Below are 20,966 nucleotides of genomic sequence, written 5' to 3'. Positions count from 1 at the left end.
GTACATTCCTTCTATACCTAAATCATTAAGAGTTTTTTCATGAAGGGATGTTGACTTTTGTCAAATATTCTTTTCTGCATCTATCAAGATGATCATAAGGTTTTTATCCTTAATTTCTTTAATTGATTTGCATATGTTGAGCTATGCTTGCATTGCAGCCCCTCTTTATTTAAGTTTTTAATTAAAAATATTTACTTTTTATTTTATTTTATTTTATTTTTTTTTTTAAACAGAGTCTCATTTTGTCTCCCAGGCTAGGGTGCAGTGGCATGATCTCAGCTCACTGCAACCTCCTCCTCCCAGGTTCAAGCAATTCTCCTGCCTCAGCCTCCTGAGTAGCTGGTACTACAGGCACATACCACCATGCCCGGCTAATTTTTTATATTTTTAATAGACAGGGAGTTTCACCATGTTAGCCAGGATGGTCTCGATCTCCTGACCTCATTATCCACGCGCCTCAGCCTCCCAAGATTCTGGGATTACAGGTGTGAGCCACCGCACCCTGTCTTAATTAATGTTTTAACTTAAAAGTACTTCATTAAAGATAATTACATATGATCCTTCCTATGTTATAAATATTATTGATTAAATTGAGAAGTTGACTTCTATAACATACTCATTATTGGGCTGAAAATTTGTTTTGTTTTCCAGGCCAGTTGATGGTACTTGCCCTTCACACACACCTACTATTTTTTATATCTTTACTCAAGAACAAAGGTACTCATATTTTCAGAGCTAAGAATATTTAATCCTTATTAAAGTGAATTTAGTCTAGAAAAGCAACATATACTTGTATGTGAAGTGGACAGTTGTTTTGTTTGTGGGCTTAAAAAAAGTAGTTTGGAGACAAAAGGAAACCATAGACACACACACACACACACACACACACACACTCCATTTCCTTTAGCCTTATGTGTTAGTAAGGGTTCCCTAGAGAGAATCAATAGGAGACTGTGTGTGTATGTGTGTGTCTGTGTGTGTGTGTGTGTTAGGGGAAATGATTCACATGGCTGTTAAGGCTGAGAGGACTCACAACAGGATATGTGCAAGCTGGAGACGCTGGAATGTTTACAGCATGACTAACTCCAAGTTTGAAGGCTGGAGAACCAAGGAAGCCAATAGTGTAACTCTCAGGCTGAGGCCAAAGGCCTGAGAACCCAAGGGGGTGGGGCGCACCAGTGTAAGACCTAGAGGCCAAAGGCTGAGGAGCCTGGAGTTGTTGTACAAGGACAGAAGAGGAAGAGTATATCCTAGCTCCTGTAGATAGATGAACATGTTCATTTTTTTCTCTGTTTTTATTCTCTCTAGGCCCCTAGCAGGTTGGATGGTGCCTGCTGACCCTGAGGGCAGATCTTCCCCTCCTACTGCACTCAGACTCACATGTCTCCTCTGGAAACACCTTCACAGACACACCCACAAATAATGCTTTACCAGGTTTTTAGGTATTCCTTAATTTAGTGAAGTTGACACCTACATTTAACCATCACACCTTACTATGATAATGACTTGTTATTTTTGTCTTATGTGAGTAGACTAGACACATGACTAAAGATTGCAGTAGAGGAGACAAGCAATTTTGAAATTATGCAAGAGTAAAAATCATTTGAAAGGTAGTAGTCATTGGGTTCCAAGCCTAGCTGGTTCTATTCCTACCTGGACTATCTTCTATCATTTCTTTCAGTAATCTACACTAATTTTCTAATAGCAATTACTGATCCTGAATATTTTTGTCATGAAAGCCTTCAAATGAATTCACATACAGAATACTATTTAACTGAAACTCCTAGTATAAAGCTATATCTCTTTATTTTAAATACATTGGAAATACAAAATATTTTAGTATGGAAATAAAAATTGCCATAATTCCACCACCCAGAAAGAGCCACTATTTAGTATATTAGTCATGCTTCTGTGCCTACATATTTATATAGGTATATTTCACCTGATTCATATGTGTAAATTTGTATTCTATTTGTTCAATTTAATGTTCTAAGCAATTTTCTTGCTTGCTATAAACATCGCTACTAGTGGTGGCAAAAGAGTTTTTCATATACATGTACCATAATTTACTTAAATATTTCTATAATTTCAGACCCAGTTTTGTATTATTATAAATAATGGTTCTCAGTGTGTAAATCTTAGTCCAATTTCAAATTATTTCCTGAGGACTTCTAGAAGTGAAAGTAGAGTGTCAAAATGCGTATTAATATTTTTGAGCTTCTTGATTCACAGTTCCAAATAGCTTTGTGCAATATTTGCTAACGGATAATAAAAAGTAGATTTGGGAGGGCGAAAAAAAAAAAGCAAAGACAAGAGACAGTCTCTGAGGCCAAAGGCAGCATGTGCCTCTAGTAGGTCCCCGTTTACTGGTGCCTGTGCCTAGGCAGCTGCTGGGAGGCCAGAGGAAAGGCGATGCAGCGAACCGTCTTCCAGCCTGTCCACGCACCACGGCCATTAGCAGGGCCTTCCTTCCAATTCTAAAAGTGTGTCTCTCCTGGATGTCTCTCAAATGAAACCCCAATGTGCATGATCTTTACCCTTGAAAGCCTCCTTTGGCAGAGGCAGAATGTTGCCTGTCCATAGTAGTGCCACGTGTTTAGTTTCACTTAAATTCCTAACATGCATTATGGCCTTCTTTTCAGTAATTGTCCTTCCCTCTTTTCTCTTCCTCCACCCAAGTCGTATTCCCAGCTTCATTCCTTCTTACTTGTCCTACAAAGGTCAAATCCAAAGGCACCTCACGAAGTCCTGTTACAATGCTTTGTTACATGCTCTCCCAGCAGAATACACGTCTCCCTCATGGCACTTGGTCATAGCTGTGATGACATGTTCCATGACCCTTATCCTGCTGCCATGTAAGCTCCAGGTGGGCAGATCTGAGTCTGTCTCACTCCTTCACTGTATCCTTAGTCGTGAGAGTCAAGGTGGCCCATATGAGCTGCTTAATAGAGAACTGCTCAATAAGTCAATTTAAAAAAAAAGGAAGGAGCCTGTCTTTCCCAAAAATGAAAAAGAGCCTTCATTTGATTCCTGAGTCTCCCTGAGTTTGAGAATAGGAGGGTAGCTTGAGCTCGCAGGGCAGCCTTTTCCCTATATTTGCTGATAGCATGCCAGTCAGTGCTGGTAGTTCTCAGACAAATCAAATTAGAAATGGTTGTACTCATTTGGAAAATCAAGAACTGGCTTTGAAATCTTTCCCCGCAAATTAGATTGAATCAAGATCATTTTCTCCAGCTTATAAATGCTTGATTGGCTTTGTTTGATGCCTCATGATTGAAGCTCAGCTTTGCACTGCCAGCTTTATTTTTTACACACCAGGGTGTTGTGATGTCTAGATGATGATTAAAAACAAAACAAACACCCACAATGAAAAAGTTTTGTAAATAACAACTCAGCACAGTAATGTAACCCTTGGAAGTGTCACACATAAGAAACTTGAAAAATAGTCAAGGTAAGCAGAACTTCAAGCTGGGCCTGCTGTATTCTCTTCAGGTCTTAAAAATTAGTCACCTTGAGTGGTGGGCCAGCCACACCTGACTTATTATTTCCTCTCAGGAATAATGAAGGATGTATCAGGACCTCATTGTCCCTACAGTGGAGGAGTCTCAATGGGAGTAGACTATCTGTCTGCCTTCCACCTTCCTCACCCACCCATGCATTGCCATTTTCTGGCTTCTGCCTTGGTCACCAGACTGGATTCAGATGCACTCTCCTTTTAGTCTAGCCTATCCCCAGCTACCTGGATCTATGACCTCAGGTCTTTTTTCAATAGAGAGTAGTCTCTTATTCTTGTTTTATTCTTCCCAGGTGACTCAAGGTCAAACCAGAGCTTTACTGCTGAGCTGATAAGCAGTGTTTGAAGGGTGACGTGAAGCCTTAGGGGAAGAGAGTCAGGGAGCAGTGGTGACAGCCTGGTTGAGAATCTGCTAGAGACTTTGGATCTTGCATGGTCCTCACATGCTTTTTATTTATAGCTTTTTTTTTTTTTGAGATGGAGTCTCGCTGTGTCTCCCAGGCTGGAGTGCAGTGGCGTGATCTCGGCTCACTGCAAGCTCTGCCTCCCGGGTTCACGCCATTCTCCTGCCTCAGCCTCCCAAGTAGCTGAGACTACAGGCGCCCGCCACCACGCCCGGCTAGTTTTTTGTATTTTTAGTAGAGACGGGGTTTCACCATGTTAGCCAGGATAGTCTCGATCTCCTGACCTCGTGATCCACCCGCCTCGGCCTCCCAAAGTGCTGGGATTACAGGCTTGAGCCACCGCGCCCGGCCTATTTATAGCTTTTTTATTTTCAGGTTTTCATTTAAAGCAGAGCAGCCAACAACTTTCTGGAGTTTTCCACAGAATAGCTAAATGGCTTCAGTGACTAATAGTAAATAGTAATAGTGTCTTTCGGTAGTGAAATGAGTCCAAAAGGAATGTGCTTGAATATCTTAAATAACTGGCCAATGTTCAATGTTTGACTAGAGGAATAATGCCCCCTAATAGAAATACCTCTAGCCATTTATCAGTGATGGCTCACTTTAGCGTAACCTATTGTCTATGCAGCCAACCTAGGGTTGGCAAGTAAGTCAGTAAAAGTCTTGAAAGAGGATGGAGTCCTAGCAGAGATATAAAGCAAAGCCAACATCCAAATGGGAAATTCAAGCAGAATTGTCTTTTGTTGCTAAGGTCTAAAGTATTTCATGTAAATCAATGATCTTCAGTGAAATAACCAAAGGATTATGTTTAATCATAAAGCCAGGAAATGAGTACCAATGAAGCCATTTGTTAAGAATGTCTCTCTTCTCAGTTCTGATAGGTACTTGTTCTAGCTTAGTAAATTATGGCTTCTATGCCATGTGCTGAGACCTGGCTAAAATACCCAGTGATCAATGAATATAAGAGAGTCCAGGTTTAGGAATGTTTGACTAACATGGAGGCCTGAGCTCGCTGTTCAACACATTTCAGTCTATTCTCTCTATTATACAGTCACATTCAGATCACTGCAGTGGTTCCATCCTTGTGTCTGTCAGCAGAGCAGCATCTTCTGAAGTTGTTCCTCTGTGTAATGGATAAGTGTCAATTCATTCGATTGGTTCTGGAGTCACATGACAAAGACTTAAGTACTACTGTGTTCTCTGTGTCAAAAGTCTTGAGGAAGGAAACCTTCTGCCATGACACTCCCGTCCATCAGTCATGAGATGATCGCGGTAATTATGCTATTACTGCAATACCTCCTTTTGGATGAGTTTCTCTGCCACAGAGGCAAGCTTTTAGGTGGATGGGTTTCATTGGATTTCCATCAGCATTCGGCGCACTTCTGGTTTGGTGGCAGAATGACCTGAATACGTCTTCAAGGAAGGCGCTGCTCAGGAACTTCGTTCTGTCTCGTGGTTTCCTTCTGGTTTTCATTGCATAGCCCCTGAACTGGCACCTGTCTAAGTGGTCACATATAATTTCTCCCATTTTGCCTTCTGCTAGAAAGTCACAACCATTTTGGTTCCTCATACAGCTCAGCATTAATCTAGCTTTCTCTTTGTAAAATATTTTAGGCTCCAGTTTCTGGGGAGGGGGAGCGGGGGAAAACATAATCAGTCAATTGGTTATTATACTCTCGTAAGTGTGATTTAAAATATCAGGTTTCTTATTTATTTTTTAAATAGAGATTGGGTCTCATCATGTTGCCCAGGCTGGTCTCAAATTCCTGGATTGAAGTGATCCTCCCACCTCAGCCGTTCAAAGTGCTGGAATTACAGATGTGAGCTACCACGCTTGCCTTCTTATTTCTTTAACATGTAAAACTATATCATCTTTTGCTCACTTCCTTTTTATTTTAATATAATTATCATGTATGGTGATTCTTGCCCTCTTTCCTGCATCGAGACAGGAATTACTAGGGAAGAGGCCTAAGTTTTCCTCTTTAGAGCCTGAATCATTCAAAGAAAAAGTCTTCTAAAATGTAAATACTTGGTTACACTTCTCATGCCAACAACAGAATGATTCAGATCATCCCTAAATCCTCTCCAAAGACAAGACAGATGGTAAAGATGTGGGTCTTCAGCCTCAGATACCCAAGGTTAGGGGAACAAGTAGGAATATTAGGGCCCTCCAGTTCAATTGCCTCAGGTTACAAAAAAGAAACCTAAGCCTCTAGAAGTGACTCACCTCTGGCCACCAAGAAAAGAGTCAGACCTGGGAAGAGAGAAAAATAATAAGCCAGGAGCAATGCTAGACATGTTGCACGTGGTCTCATGTGGTCTTAAATCATCCCTCTACTATTATTCCCCAGATTATAAAGGAAACAATGAGGACCAGAGAAAGGCATGGTTTTTTCAGTAAATATTTGTAACAGGAATCTAGTTCTGCCTAAATTTAACACTCTTACTTTCTTTAGAATTCAGAGCAAGATGCTCTATACCAAATTGTAAACCTGTTATATAAGGCACGGGCAGTTATCAAAAAGTAGCTAATTACTACAAGGCAGTAGAAGAAATATAATAGATTTCCACAGGTAGCACACACCACCGGAAGCCCGTGGAGAAGGCAGCCACTGTGAGATGGATGTCAGGAAAGGACTGGGCATGGGCAAGCCCAGAAGGCTTACTGGGCCCTGCAGAGCAAAAGTGGGGGTGGAGGGTGCAGAGGAATGAAGAGGTCATGCCTGGTGGAGGGAGGAAGGCACGGCGTGTGTCTAGAGGACAGCTTTGCTGTTAGTGTATCTCCTCACTCTAGTGAGGGTAGTGCCGATGACCGGGGACACAATCCAAGGGAGGTGACGGTCTATCAGTAGTCAGCAGCCATCTGTGCTTTCCTGTTTGAAATCCATTGTGCTCTCAGGGAAGAATGGGAACCATGCTTGCCCCTCCAGCCCCTTCCCCAGTCAGCACCTTCTATCAGTTGTACCTGCAAATTTCTCATGAATCTGTTATCTTTCCTCACTCTCCCACATGGCTATTGGTATGAATCAGGGTTCTCCAGAAAAGTAGGGCCAGGATCTCTATATATGTGGAATGCAGATATGAAAGAGAAATAGATTTGAAAGAGAGATTGAGATTTATGATGAAAAATTGGCTCACTGCACTACAGAGTCTGGGAAGACCAATGATTTACAGACCTAGGAAAGTCAGTGCTGGTCTGTGTTTGAAGGCCTGAGTACCAGAAGGTGTAAATCCCAGCCGGAGGGCTGGAGAAGACGAGATGAAATTTCTCGATCAAGCAGGGAGGAAGGAAACAAAAAGGTACAAATTCCTCCTTCCTTTGCATTTTGCTCTGTGCCCTCAGCGGAGTAGATGATACACATCCACAGTGGGGAGCGCACTGTACTTTGCCAAGTCCACCAATTTTAATACTAATCTCATCCAGAAACACACAGGGACACACCCAGAAATAATGTTTAATCCGGGCACCGCATGGCACAGCAGAGCTGACCAAGAAAAGACTGTAGTGGGTCTGTAGAGAAGTGTTGGAAAAAAATATTCATTACAATTGTTAAAGATGATAAGGGGGGCTACTAAATGGGGTTTTATAGTGGGAGCAAAGACTGAGCACAATAAAGAAAAGTGGGGATTTATAGCCACGGAGTAGGGTGGGGGTCAGGGAATGGAAAATTACTTAGAGGTGGGGTACTTCTTTCTAAACTAGCCCAACAGGAGCTTTGTTGAAGGCAGGCAAGTGTGATAATATATCCAAGGAGGTCAGACCAAGGTGGGAGGTTTTGTATTCTGACTCTGCAGAATTCTTGCTAGAACTGGAAAAAAAATGGGCCATGGACAGAGCCCAACGTCACACCTAGTCCAAAGGAGGACTCAGAGGAGCCTGACTAGAGTTAGCTCAAGGAAAGAGTCTTTTGTCAGAAAAAAAAAAAAAAGACATAGTTTGGGGAACCCCAGGGGCAAACATCTACTCCATCTTTGGCCCAGCACTTCTGAACACCTTGATTGTTGGAGAAGGGGCACATATGAGAGTGAAACTATAGGGCACTAAGAACTACCATCTTAGGAACAACAGGAGACGACACTTGGAGGAACCAGTGACTTGTGGCAGTTGCTACCCTGGGGAGGTCTCATTATCATCTTGAATGGCAGTCACAGTCAGACAGAGGAGTCCACGGTTCAACTGGAGCTTGAGGAGTGTGGTAAGGGAAAGCACTCAGACAGCAAGAATTTCATTCCTTCCTTAAAGAGTGACTTCCTTTTTTGGACAATGAAAGACCCTATAGTTCTTATAAAATATAGGGAGGGAAAAAGGACCCATGGTAGCTCACTGACCTCCTTTCAGTCTCACTTATGAGGTCAAAGCCAGTGGTTTTACCTTGAAGGTTTGATCAATGCACCCTTCCCTGCCAGACATACTTTGTACCAATTACAGTAAATTAGAGTAAGTATATAAAGTGAATTGAATTACTATAGCATGCAAAGGATCAGGTCACATTTATGTGTACAACTAACTTGTGCTTAGCACAATTTTATAATATTTGAAAAATCCTGAATGAATGTTGAAACCTTAAATGGAATTAAACATACAGAGGGACAAAGGGGTTTTGGGGAATGAAGCGCCCTTCTTGGGATTAGGAGGAATGATATTTGAAGAAAGGGATTAAAAGGGATTAGAGGCCACTGACCATTTGCCATGTCTCCTTTGACACAATTCTAAAGTAATGTCTTCTCTCATGGCTTTTCTAAATGGCCAGTGGGAACTTCCTCAAATGCCGTCTTGAGACAGATTCTGGAGACACAAATGGCACTATTGAAAATGGTCAGTCCATGTTGATTTCAAAAGTAGCATTTTTACACGCAGCTCGTTTTTCTTTTTTCGCCTCACTTTGGTGAATGGAGGTGGCACCAATGGCCCTCAATACCCTACGTCATTTCTGCCAGCAGTAAGCTGAGACAGGACTGTCAGAAAAGTGGCACACAGCAGCTGTGTGACAGGAAGCTGAACAGCAAACATTCACGTGCGCCCAGAGAGCTGGGTCAGATTCTGTGTAGAAGGAATTTCCCATCCACCCACATCTTTTCTCTTCTACTTGCCTTTGGATTTGCCCTTGGAGAATATAGTAGAGGCATGCGCTAAAGACAAAGAAGTTTTAGACAGCTGGAGTGGCTGCATAGGGGCAAGAATGATAGAGGGAAGTGTGAAGGGAATCGGGGGAAGGGGGAGAGATGCTGGCCTAAGGTGAGTGAGGAAACTGTCCAAGGATAGAAAGCATATCCCAATGCATTTCAAAGTTTTCCTGCTCTCTGTTGAGCTAGGTGTGCATCCCCACTCACAACCTTATCTTAACAGTGACAATCTCTGAAGGTGTTTATTTAAAGCCCTTGCTCTGGCGGACTAATCCAGTAACTCCTTAGATTCTGAGCAACCCTGAATTGTGCGCAAGAAGTTGGGCCAATTAAACAATGAAATGAAGGGAGACTGAGGAAAGAGAGCCAGAACTCTGCTCAAATGTGAGCAAACTGATCAAATAAGGAAAGAATCTCAGGTCCTCTAGTACCCCACTGTCCTGAAGCCACCTTCCATGGCTTTGATCCAGAGAACACTCAGAAGAGGGTTTAGGTGAAGCTAAACTGGGTGTTAGATAACTCCGGGGAAGGGGATACTTTCGCAACCTCCTATGCTTTTGCCTTCTTCATCTTTGTGAACATTCCCACTCCACACAACCTCAGATTTTGAATGCAGCTATTCTCTGGCAGATTTGTTTTTACAAAAATGATACTGACCTTAGGAAAGAAAAAGATAAATAAAAGTTATTACTACTTCCTAACTTCTCTGCAGAGCATGTGTGATTTGGCTTCTTCCAAAAGACAGCCCTGCCACGATGAGTTGGCCATCATTGGTGATGTTTTTATTCTTGAAAGTGAATTTACCAGAGATCCAAAAATGCAAATTAAAACAACTGTGAGATACCAAGAGCAAGTTGGTGGATTTTTTTTAATGGTGGCACTCAGTGCAGAAGATGGAGGTATCAGAGATGGTGGCTAAAAGCAAAAGCCTCCAAGTTAGATGAACAAGGGTTTGTCTTCCATGATCCCTGCTAACTAGGCACGTGGCTTTTGCTAAGTTGTTTATTCTAAGTCTGGTTTGTGCATCCTTTAAATGAAGAAAATAATCCATTATGGCATTGTTGTGCAGAATTCACAAGATATGTATGTAAGTGCCTATCCTATTGCCTGGCACAGTGGAGTGATATATACTGTGGGTGATTGCTTGATGGATATCAAGGGCCTTACCCTTTGACACATTAATTAACTTGTGAGGATCTAGCCTAAAGGGAAGAAAGCATCTAAACAACTACAACAAATGATTCATGCAATAATATGCTCATAGCACTGTGATTGATGGATGAATCATTAGAAATGTGCTACTGGTAGAAGTTTGTTTGGGGACTGTTATTCATTTTCAAGAATACGAGACTATCATAAACAAACATGGTTGGGACCTGCAGATGTTTTTCTGGGTAGAGGATTTTGGAATTGAACCATTCCCCTGCTCCAGGACTGAGAACCACACTAAGTATCTAACTCTGCCACCAGGCCACCGCGGTGGAAAGTTAAATTCAGGTAGCCATTCAGGTTAGGGCGTTCCTCTTGTGGGATCTTTACCCTTTTTTGCTATGCAAAGAATAATCTTCTTACTCTTCTTTTGGGTTCGATACACACTTAATATTCCCCGAGACAAGTCTTCTCATCCACTCCTCATCTGTGTTATTGAAAATACTTTTACTAAGTTAAATATTTGGCCCATGTCACTGCACTGTTTCTGAGTTTGAAAGAAAACTATTCAGGAAGCAGCAGAGGACTTTCCAGCTCTGCCTCTACTCACCTTTCCAGACTTACTTCCTTTAGGCTACTTGGACCTTCCTGTCCCGCTAACTACTTAGAAATGGCAGGTTCCCTGGAATTCCTTAGGGATGCTGTTTTGCTAATTTCTTCAAGCCTTTGCACAAACAGTGCCCTTGACTGAAAAGGCTAGTCAAGGTACTCCACCCCTTCCCTAATTCCTTCCTTTGTTTTGCTTTCCCTCGCATAACCTTCGCTTGTCCAGTTATTTCTCCTGCCAGGCTCCCGCGGGAGCTGATGTCCACATTGTGAGCTTGGCACATAGTTGACTTGCCATAGGTATTTATATAATGAGTAAATGTAATTACTTGTACACCCCTTAGAAAGTGTGGATGCTTCCATCCCCCTTCTTTCTGGGACTCTCGGATGGCCCTATTTGCAGATAGCATTGTGATCCTTAACACATGAATGGAAAATAATCTTGTGAGTGTGTCTGAACAAAGCCGACATTTTTTTCTTCTTTAAGATCTTGCCGCTGAATGTGAAATGATCCTGAAATTAAGGTCAGCTCCCAGGTGGTCGTTTATATCAGCTGTCAGATTGCAGAATAAAAAATGGCTTTTATATGTTTGACTTTTATTGTTTTCCAGGGCAATGTCACTTTTTCCTGCTCCGAACCACAGATTGTGCCCATCACATTTGTCAACTCCAGCGGCAGCTATTTGCTGCTGCCCGGCACCCCCCAAATTGATGGGCTCTCAGTGAGTTTCCAGTTTCGAACATGGAACAAGGATGGTCTGCTTCTGTCCACAGAGCTGTCTGAAGGCTCGGGGACCCTGCTGCTCAGCCTGGAGAGTGGAATCCTGAGACTCGTGATTCAGAAAATGACAGAACGTGTAGCTGAAATCCTCACAGGTACTGTCTGCTGACACTCTGGATCAATTTCTTATTTATCCAAGTTGACAAAGGTTGAGGTCCTGACAAAAACATACAGAATCCAAATCTCAAGGATGTGGGTTAGCCCAGTATTCACAAATTTACTCCAACTCTGAAGAGGCAGCTTTTTTTTTTTTTTTTTTTAAAGATGTAGTCTTGCCATCTTTAAAATGCATGGAGTGCAGTGGCTCAATCTCAGCTCACTGCAGCCTCCGCCTCCTGGATTCAAGTGATTCTCCTGCCTTAGCCTCCAGAGTGGAGCCTCCACACCACCACACCCAGCCAATTTTTTTTATTTTTAGTAGAGATGGGTTTTCACCATGTTGGCCAGGATGATCTCGATCTCTTGACCTCATGATCTGCTCACGTTGGGCTCCCACAGTGCTGGGATTACAGGCCTGAGCCACCGTGCCTGGCCAGCGTTTTTTTTTGTTTGTTTTGTTTTGTTTTGTTTTTTCTCTTAGTAGGAAACAAAACAAAAAAGTGAATTTAGAATTAGCTATGTCAACTTTGGTTAAGTGCTTAAATTTCTTAGTCTCTTAGCAGTCTCATTGGAAAGATGGGAATAAGAATTCTTACCTGGGAGTATTTAGCACAATCTAGACCATTTCTAGGACTCTCTGCTAGGTTCTCTACAAACATGGCATGTATCATACAGAATCTTCACCACGCTCACTGAAGGAAGTTACTGTTTTTCACTTAATAAGTGAGGAAATCAGAAGTCATGGCAATCACTTGCAAATCTCATGTTCCTATGTGATGGAGCTGGGATTTTATCCTGAATTTGTCTGACTTCCAAATCTATATTCTCCTCTTAAACCACATTAGCATGGAAGTTTGGATAGCCCCTAAATTATATTTCATGTAAAAATCAGTAAATCTAAAACATCATTTAAAATATATACGTGTATACATATATTTTTAATTTTATTTATTTTTTTAAATTTTTATTTATTTATTTATTTATTATACTTTAAGTTCTAGGGTACATGTGCACAATGTGCAGGTTTGTTACATACATATACATGTGCCATGTTGGTGTGCTGCACCCATCAACTCGTCAGCACCCATCAACTCATCATTTACATCAGGTATAACTCCCAATGCCAGCCCTCTCCCTCCCCCCTCCCCATAATAGGCCCTGGTGTGTGATGTTCCCCTTCCAGAGTCCAAGTGATCTCATTGTTCAATTCCCACCTATGAATGAGAACATGCAGTGTTTGGGTTTCTGTTCTTGCGATAGTTTGCTGAGAATGATGGTTTCCAGCTGCATCCATGTCCCTACAAAGGACGTGAACTCATCCTTTTTTATGGCTGCATGGTATTCCATGGTGTATATGTGCCACATTTTCTTAATCCAGTCTGTCACTGATGGACATTTGGGTTGATTCCAAGTCCTTGCTATTGTGAATAGTGCCGCAATAAACATACAGGTGCATGTGTCCTTATAGCAGCATGATTTATAATCCTTTGGGTATATACCCAGTAATGGGATGACTGGGTCATATGGTATTTCTAGTTCTAGATTCTTGAGGAATCGCCGTACTGTTTTCCACAATGGTTGAACCAGTTTACAATCCCACCAACAGTGTAAAAGTGTTCCTATTTCTCCGCATCCTCTCCAGCACCTGTTGTTTCCTGACTTTTTAATGATTGCCATTCTAACTGGTGTGAGATGGTATCTCATTGTGGTTTTGATTTGCATTTCTCTGATGTCCAGTGATGATGAGCATTTTTTCATGTATCTATTGGCTGTATGCATATCTTCTTTTGAGAACTGTCTGTTCATATCCTTTGCCCACTTTTTGATGGGGTTGTTTGTTATTTTCTTGTAAGTATGTTTGAGTTCTTTGTAGGTTCTGGATATTAGCCCTTTGTCAGATGAGTAGATTGCAAAAATTTTCTCCCATTCTGTAGGTTGCCTGTTCACTCTGATGGTAGTTTCTTTTGCTGTGCAGAAGCTCTTTAGTTTAATTAGATCGCATTTGTCAATTTTGGCTTTTGTTGTCGTTGCTTTTGGTGTTTTAGACATGAAGTCTTTGTCCAGGCCTATGTCCTGAATGGTATTACCTAGGTTTTCTTCTAGGGTTTTTATGGTTTTAGGTCTAACATTTAAGTCTCTAATCCATCTTGAATTAATTTTCATATAAGGAGTAAGGAAAGGATCCAGTTTCAGCTTTCTGCTTATGGCTAGCCAATTTTCCTAGCACCATTTATTAAATAGGGAATCCTTTCCCCATTTCTTGTTTTTGTCAGGTTTGTCAAAGATCAGATGGCTGTAGATGTGTGGTATTATTTCTGAGGGCTCTGTTCTGTTCCATTGGTCTGTATGTCTGTTTTGGTACCAGTACCATGCTGTTTTGGTTACTGTAGCCTTGTAGTATAGTTTGAAGTCAGGTAGCATGATACCTCCAGCTTTGTTCTTTTGACTTAGGATTGTCTTGGCAATGCGGGCTCTCTTTTGGTTCCATATGAACTTCAAAGCAGTTTTTTCCAATTCTGTGAAGAAAGTCATTGGTAGCTTGATGGGAATGGCATTGAATCTATAAATTACCTTGGGCAGTATGGCCATTTTCACGATATTGATTCTTCCTATCCATGAGCATGGTATGTTCTTCCATTTGTTTGTGTCCTCTTTTATTTCACTGAGCAGTGGCTTGTAGCTCTCCCTGAAGAGGTCCTTTACATCCCTTGTAAGTTGGATTCCTAGGTATTTTATTCTCTTTGAAGCAATTGTGAATGGAAGTTCATTCCTGATTTGGCTCTCTGTTTGTCTGTTACTGGTGTATAAGAATGCTTGTGATTTTTGCATGTTAATTTTGTATCCTGAGACTTTGCTGAAGTTGTTTATCAGCTTAAGGAGATTTTGGGCTGAGACAATGGGGTTTTCTAAATATACAATCATGTCATCTGCAAACAGGGACCATTTGACTTCTTCTTTTCCTAACTGAATACTCTTTATTTCTTTAAATATATTAAGTAAATGCAAGTACATATGGCACCAGGGAATGGGAACACTTTTAAATGGTCCTCAAATGGCCAAAGTTTGGGAAGCACTGTTTCATTGCCATGTACTACAGATCTTACTGTCTAGCAATATGCAGCAGGTCTAGGAACAAATTGTATTTTTCGATACCCTGGCTCCTCCAGCTGCTGTTTCTTCAACATGGAACAGTGGAAGTCTCTCCCTCATTCTCTGTTATGTTACCAATATCTGATGTTCTTCAAGCAGCGGTGTATTTACAAAGGTGACAAATACTCATTGAGGTCAAATCTCACATGCCAAGGATTGAGCAGGGATTGGGCTGCAGCTGCTGATAGATGAAGTTCTTTCAGAAGGATGAAGTTCTTTCAGAAGTCTCCCTGAATAAACAGTCTGAATAAAAATCTCCCTCTGCTTTTCACCGCAGGTCAACATCCATCATGGATTATACTACAATTTAATTTAGATGCCTTTCTCTCAACTGGACTGCATGGATTTTTTATCCAAGTAGTTTAGCAAAAATTGAGTTAAATTGTAAAGGATATGACTTAATAGTTGTCGACCTAAAAGGAAGAAGCCAAGGCAATATTAATATAAATAGATAGTTTATTTGGGCCAAGCTTGAGTATTGCAACCTGGGAATATAGATTCAAGTTGCCCTGAATGTATGCTCTGATTAGCTACAGTTAGAAGCAGATTTTTAAAGACGAAAAAGAGGTAGTTTCTGTATTGTTTATCAGAAATGTACATTAAAATCATACCGGCTAAGGATTTTCTGTGCATTGTTCTTTGTATCACAGATTCCAGGAGCAAGAAGATAATGGGTGAGGCAGGTAGTCAGGAAAAAAATAACTTTAAACAATTGCCTGGAACATGGGTGCCTTGAGCTCAGGGGAAGGGTGTGTGACTGTAGTTTCATACTCATGTCTCTCTGGGCCCAATATACTTTGCATCATTCGCATATTTCAGACTGCTCTGAGCTGTTTTTCTTTTCTCATAGTTATGGTCATGTCAGACCGTGGGAGACATTCAAATGTCCATAGGCGAACAAAATGGCCCACTGAACCCCTGAGCATAGCAGAAAGGCCTGAGTCTGGAAGTCAGGCAGTCAAGTTTAAAAGTATTAATTCATTTTCTCCTTCCTTTCCTGTGGCCCTGGATAAACTTTGTCTCATATGTAAACTGAAGTGTATTAGTTATCTATAGCTGCATATCAAGTGACAGCAATATTTAATGGTTGAAAACATTATTTATTGTGTCTTAGTTTCTGTGGATCAGAAATCCAGGGACAACTTGGCTGGGTGACTGGCTCAGAGTCTCCCATAAGGTCATAGTTGAATTGCCAATGGGGACTGCAGCCATGGCAAGGTTCAGTGGAGGAAGATCTGCTTCCAAACTCATGTGCTCAGGCAGGCTTCAGAAAATCCACTTCCACATGTAGGGAAGTTTATATTTTTCCCCTCAAGTTATTTAAAAATAACTTGAATCTATATAAGAAATGAATAATGGACAACTTAACAGGAAAAAAATGCATACACATTTTATTACATGCACACATGTGTACAGCAGTCACAAAGACATACAAAATATAAAAGCCCAAAGAAATGGCAGATGGTTGATGCCTTTATACCACCTTGAGATTACAGAAAGAACTGGGGTTTAGAGCATGGCCAAAATCATGTTATGGGTCAGACACGGTGGCTCACGCCTGTAATCCTACCACTTCAAGAGGCCAAGGAGTCCAGATCTCTTGAGCCCAGAAGTTCAAAACCAGCCTGAGTAACATGGCAAAACCCCATCTCTACAAAAAACTGAAAATTAGCCGGGCATGTGGGTGCCTGCCTGTAGTACCAGCTACTTGGCAGGCTGAGGTAGGAGGATCAGCTGAGCCCAGGGAGGCCAAGGCTGCAGTGAGGCGTGATCGTGCCACTGCACTCCAGCTTGGGTGACAAAATGAGATCCCATCTCAAAAACACAAAACAATGACAAAAACAGCAACAAAACACAGGTGAGATAGTAAATCAGGTTATGATGGCATGACAGGTAATTGAGGGGAGAGAAGAGGAGGTTCTGTTTACCGAGGAGGTTCTGTTTACCAAGGTGGTCTTAAAATGTAGGTGAAGCCATACAGGTATCAGCCCTTAGAGAGAATAAATGACAAATGTTTCTTCCAGACTCTTAAATGTTTAGACTCTCAGTCCTCAATCCAAACAAGGGAGAACCTCCAGAAAGCCTTGTTGTATCAATGCAAGTTTTCTCTACAGATGCAAGTACCCCATGAAAGACAGCTTTGCAGGGCTGCTTCTTTCGGAACAGCCCTCTCAAAATATGTGAAAGACGTATATTTTGGGGTGAAATATTTTGGTTTCTTTTACCAACTTTTCCTCATGACCCTCTCCAGAAGGCTGCCAAGGGTGAGTGAGAAAAACCACCCAAGACAGAAGCCACAGTCTTTTTATAATCTAATATAGAAAATGGCATCTCCTCACTTCTGTCATATTCTATTCCTTAGAAGCAAGTAAATATGCCCAGCTTATGTCCAAATGGAGGGGATGACACCAGGGCTTGGGTATTAACAGGCACAGATTATCCAGGATCATCTTAGAGATTGCCTATTACAAGAGATTTAAAAAAAATTATACTTTATAAGTTGGTGCTGGCAATTAAATGAGGTAGTATATATGTCAAATACTGCACAAAGTGTTGAGTAGCTATTTAACACATTTTTCTTCTTTCTGTGCTGACTCAAGAGATATAGCTAGAAGGGGCCTCATGCTACAGAGTCATAAAAGTTAAGAATGAATTTGTGCAGTCAGAGGATTTTTATAAAATTTATTAGATTTCTAGTAATGGAGGTGAGTTAATCACTTAGAATTACAATATTTTTCATGTTCTGAATTATAAAAGTTAAACCTCAATCCTCCTTATTTGAAAAAGAAAAATGTGAGCTGATACTGAGCTGTTTCTCTTGAATCGGTGAGATGTTTTTGAATACAGAGACTTGTAGGCCTCAGGTCAAAAATGAAATTTTAATACAAGGAAGGCCCTGGCAGCACATTGCTCTTAAAAATCCAGGTGCTGTCTGTATTATTAAACGCATGTCAGTCATTAAAATGCATTTATGACCGAAAGAGAATCTTGTAAGAGCTGCCACCTTACCCAACTGCAGAAAGGGAACAAATCATCAGTTATTTCAGACCCACCTCTCAGAAACTGATATAAGCAAAAAGAAGTTTTTAAAATGCGCAGCCAGAGTTCTCAAAAACTCTTCTCTCCTAAGGAGAATTTCTATGTTTTTAGAAAATTTGAATTTGATGGTTTTTAGAAATGGATCAAGATTTTGTGTATTCTTCTATTTTCCCATCTGAGAGGAGGAAGAACAAACAAATAATCAAACAAAAACAGTTTTCTCTTCCCTTACATTTCTGAGGAAACTTGTTTTCAAAGTACTTGAGCTTACATTTGCTTTATAAGAGATGAAAATCTCATATGAACGATGAAAAAATAATGACAATCGTTCCAATAATTTTTGAGAGTCAACAGGGCTATACTTGACACTTGGTATATCCCAAATGGGTCAGAGAATGCAGATAATCAAAGGTTTATTTGAGACTAGTTCTAACATCCTAGATCTAAAAGAGAAGGTAATTCCTTTGGAAATGGCAGTCCAATGATGCCTCACACCTTCTACCCTGTTCCCAGAGCTTTGTACAGTGTGCTCGGCTTTTTAGGAAGGAAGTAGTTCTGATTTAGGGATTTTTGCATTGAAGATCAAGGAGAGACTTGCAAAGTAAATGCATCCTCAAAATAGAAGACATCTGAATTTAGTTATTGTAGAGATGAAGTTTCAGGAAGATGAAGGACAACAGTGGAATCCCTTTCTTGTATTTTTCTTTATTTTCTATTTTTGTCATCTCCTTTTTTTTTGCAAGCCTGATATATGTGGGTATGAGGAAAGTTAGAAGACCTCTTTTCACTGTAAGGGATGTGAAAGTAGAACCAGCAGCCATTGAAGATCTTCTGCCAGTTAGGCACTGTGCTAGGGGCTCGTCATACAAAACTGTAGAAAAACTCATAAAACTTTATAAGGCAGTTAGTATACCAACACACATAGAAAGAAACTGAGAATGTGAATTTAAGTTAAAGTAGCCAAAGTGATGTTCAACCTCAGCTTTTTCCTTAGAATTCCCAAGTTCATGGTCTTTACACAGTATCCTGCTGCTCTCCATATTCATTGTTCATACTGTCCGTTGCTTAAATAACTCAAATTATAAAGAAACTCTGCTTTACATCTGTAGATAATCTACAAAAGGTTCTTAAGGAAAGTGGCTATTTAGGTCTAAAGCTGTGTCTTCAAAAACAATTTACTTGGTGGTCTTATTCTTGTATTACTTGGGATTCACACTAGATTGAAAGTCTGTTGTCTTTATAAAAGTCTGTGTATTTTAGCTAAAATTAACTGTATAATATTATTAAGTAAATAATATGGGAGGCTGAGGCAGGTGGATTGCTTGAGGTCAGGAGACCAGCCTCACCAACATGGTGAAACCCGTCTGTACTAAAAATACAAAAATTAGTTGAGCATGGTGGCACATGCCTGTAATCCCAGCTGCTTGCTACTCGAGAGGTTGAGGCCGGAGAATCGCTTGAACCTTGGAGGTGGAGATTGCAGTGAGCCAAGATCCTGCTACTGCACTCCAGCCTAGGTGACAGAGTGAGACTCCATCTAAAAAACAAACAAAAAAGTAAATTTTATATATATCCGTATATCAATGCACACACGCAAATATTCATTGGCCACTGCACTCCAGCCTAGGTGACAGAGCAAGACTCCATCAAAAAAACAAACAAAAAAGCAAATTATGTGTATGTGTGTGTGTGTGTGTGTGTATCCATATATATATCTCATATATATCTCCATATATATATCCCATATATATATCTCCATGTATATATCCCATATATATCTCTCCATGTATATATCCCATATATATATCTCCATGTATATATCCCATATATATCTCCATGTATATATCTCCATGTATATATCCCATATATATATCCATGTATATATCCCATATATATATCCATGTATATTCCATATATATCCATGTATATCCCATATATATATCCACATGTATATCCCATATATATCCATATGTATATCCCACATATATATCCATATATATATCCATGTATCAACACACACACACACCAACATTCATTGCGAAAATAGGTAATACTTTCTTCAGACTTTTTTTTGGTGCTCAGTACTGATTCCTTAAAAGCATTATCATTGAAGGATGAAGGCTGCCAAGTGACATGAGGTCTACCTCAGTAAGGGCCTATCTACTTATAAGGACATTGCCCTGCTTTGTGCAGGCTTTCCCATTCTAATTTCCCCTGTGCCCCATCAATCAAGATTAGATCTCTCAGAATTCAAACTGAAAGATCTGATCCATGTGGAAAGTCATGAGCTTCACTGGAGCAGAGAACACCTTCTAGCAGTCTTGCTGGACTGTGAACCTTACCACAAAATCCATTTAGGCAATTCTCCAATGAATGATCAACTACCTGCATAACCTAATTTATATATTTTAAGCTCCCGGTTTTTCTATACTTTTCATAAGGTACCAGGTGCCATGGGGACTTCTCACATGGTCATGTGGTCATGCGGCTCTCTCAAACTCCACACCCTTTCATTGAGCAATAGATGTCACACTCTATTTTTTAATGAAGGATGTGGCTGCCGTTTTAAAGGCTTTTATGGAGATGCTTAGAATGGAGTTTAGTATTTTTCAAAACAACCTGAATTACTAAGAAAATAGGACATTTTATAAAGGTAAAGGAGACCACCTGGTTTGTTTTCTTAGGAGGAATAGGGCAGAATGTTTTGAATGTCATGTGAAATGGTAAGCAATCTTAAGAGAAAACTGGCACCACTCTAATTATTTGAAAGGGATTTGACATTTCAATGTTATTTTAATTTTTCTGACGGGAAAATACAAGGCAAGGAAAATCGAAAGAAACAGGCATGGAGTTTTAGCTTACGTTTTTGTTGGTTTGTTTGTTTTCGTTTTTTGTAGTGCTTCTCAAAATGTCAGACATTCTGGGCAAAGAGCTTGAACTCAGTCTTTAGTGGTTGTGCTCCAGCCTGCCTGTGCTCTAATCAGATGTAGGACAGGAGTTAAGTCTTGCTCTGTTAGCCTCACTGTCCTCATTTGCTGAAGGAGAGGATCAGTCTAGAATCATGGATGCTCCCTCCAGCACTATTCATGATTTCTTGAAG

General features: G+C 40.6%; 1 protein-coding gene across 1 annotated transcript in view; it reads left to right on the top strand.

Moving 5' to 3' along the window:
- CNTNAP5 (contactin associated protein family member 5) overlaps nt 1-20,966 on the top strand; it is an 860,931-nt gene that overhangs the window by 441,551 nt on the left and 398,414 nt on the right. The window contains exon 8 of the mRNA XM_005572890.5: nt 11,409-11,673. Within this exon, the coding sequence (XP_005572947.3) occupies nt 11,409-11,673 (265 nt within the window). The remainder of the gene's footprint in view (nt 1-11,408; nt 11,674-20,966) is intronic.

This window comes from Macaca fascicularis, chromosome 12 (assembly GCF_037993035.2).
Source record: "Macaca fascicularis isolate 582-1 chromosome 12, T2T-MFA8v1.1".
NCBI classification, from domain to species: Eukaryota; Metazoa; Chordata; class Mammalia; order Primates; family Cercopithecidae; genus Macaca; species Macaca fascicularis.
Note: the sequence above shows the minus strand (reverse complement) of the source record. Positions and strands in the feature narration are given on the sequence as shown.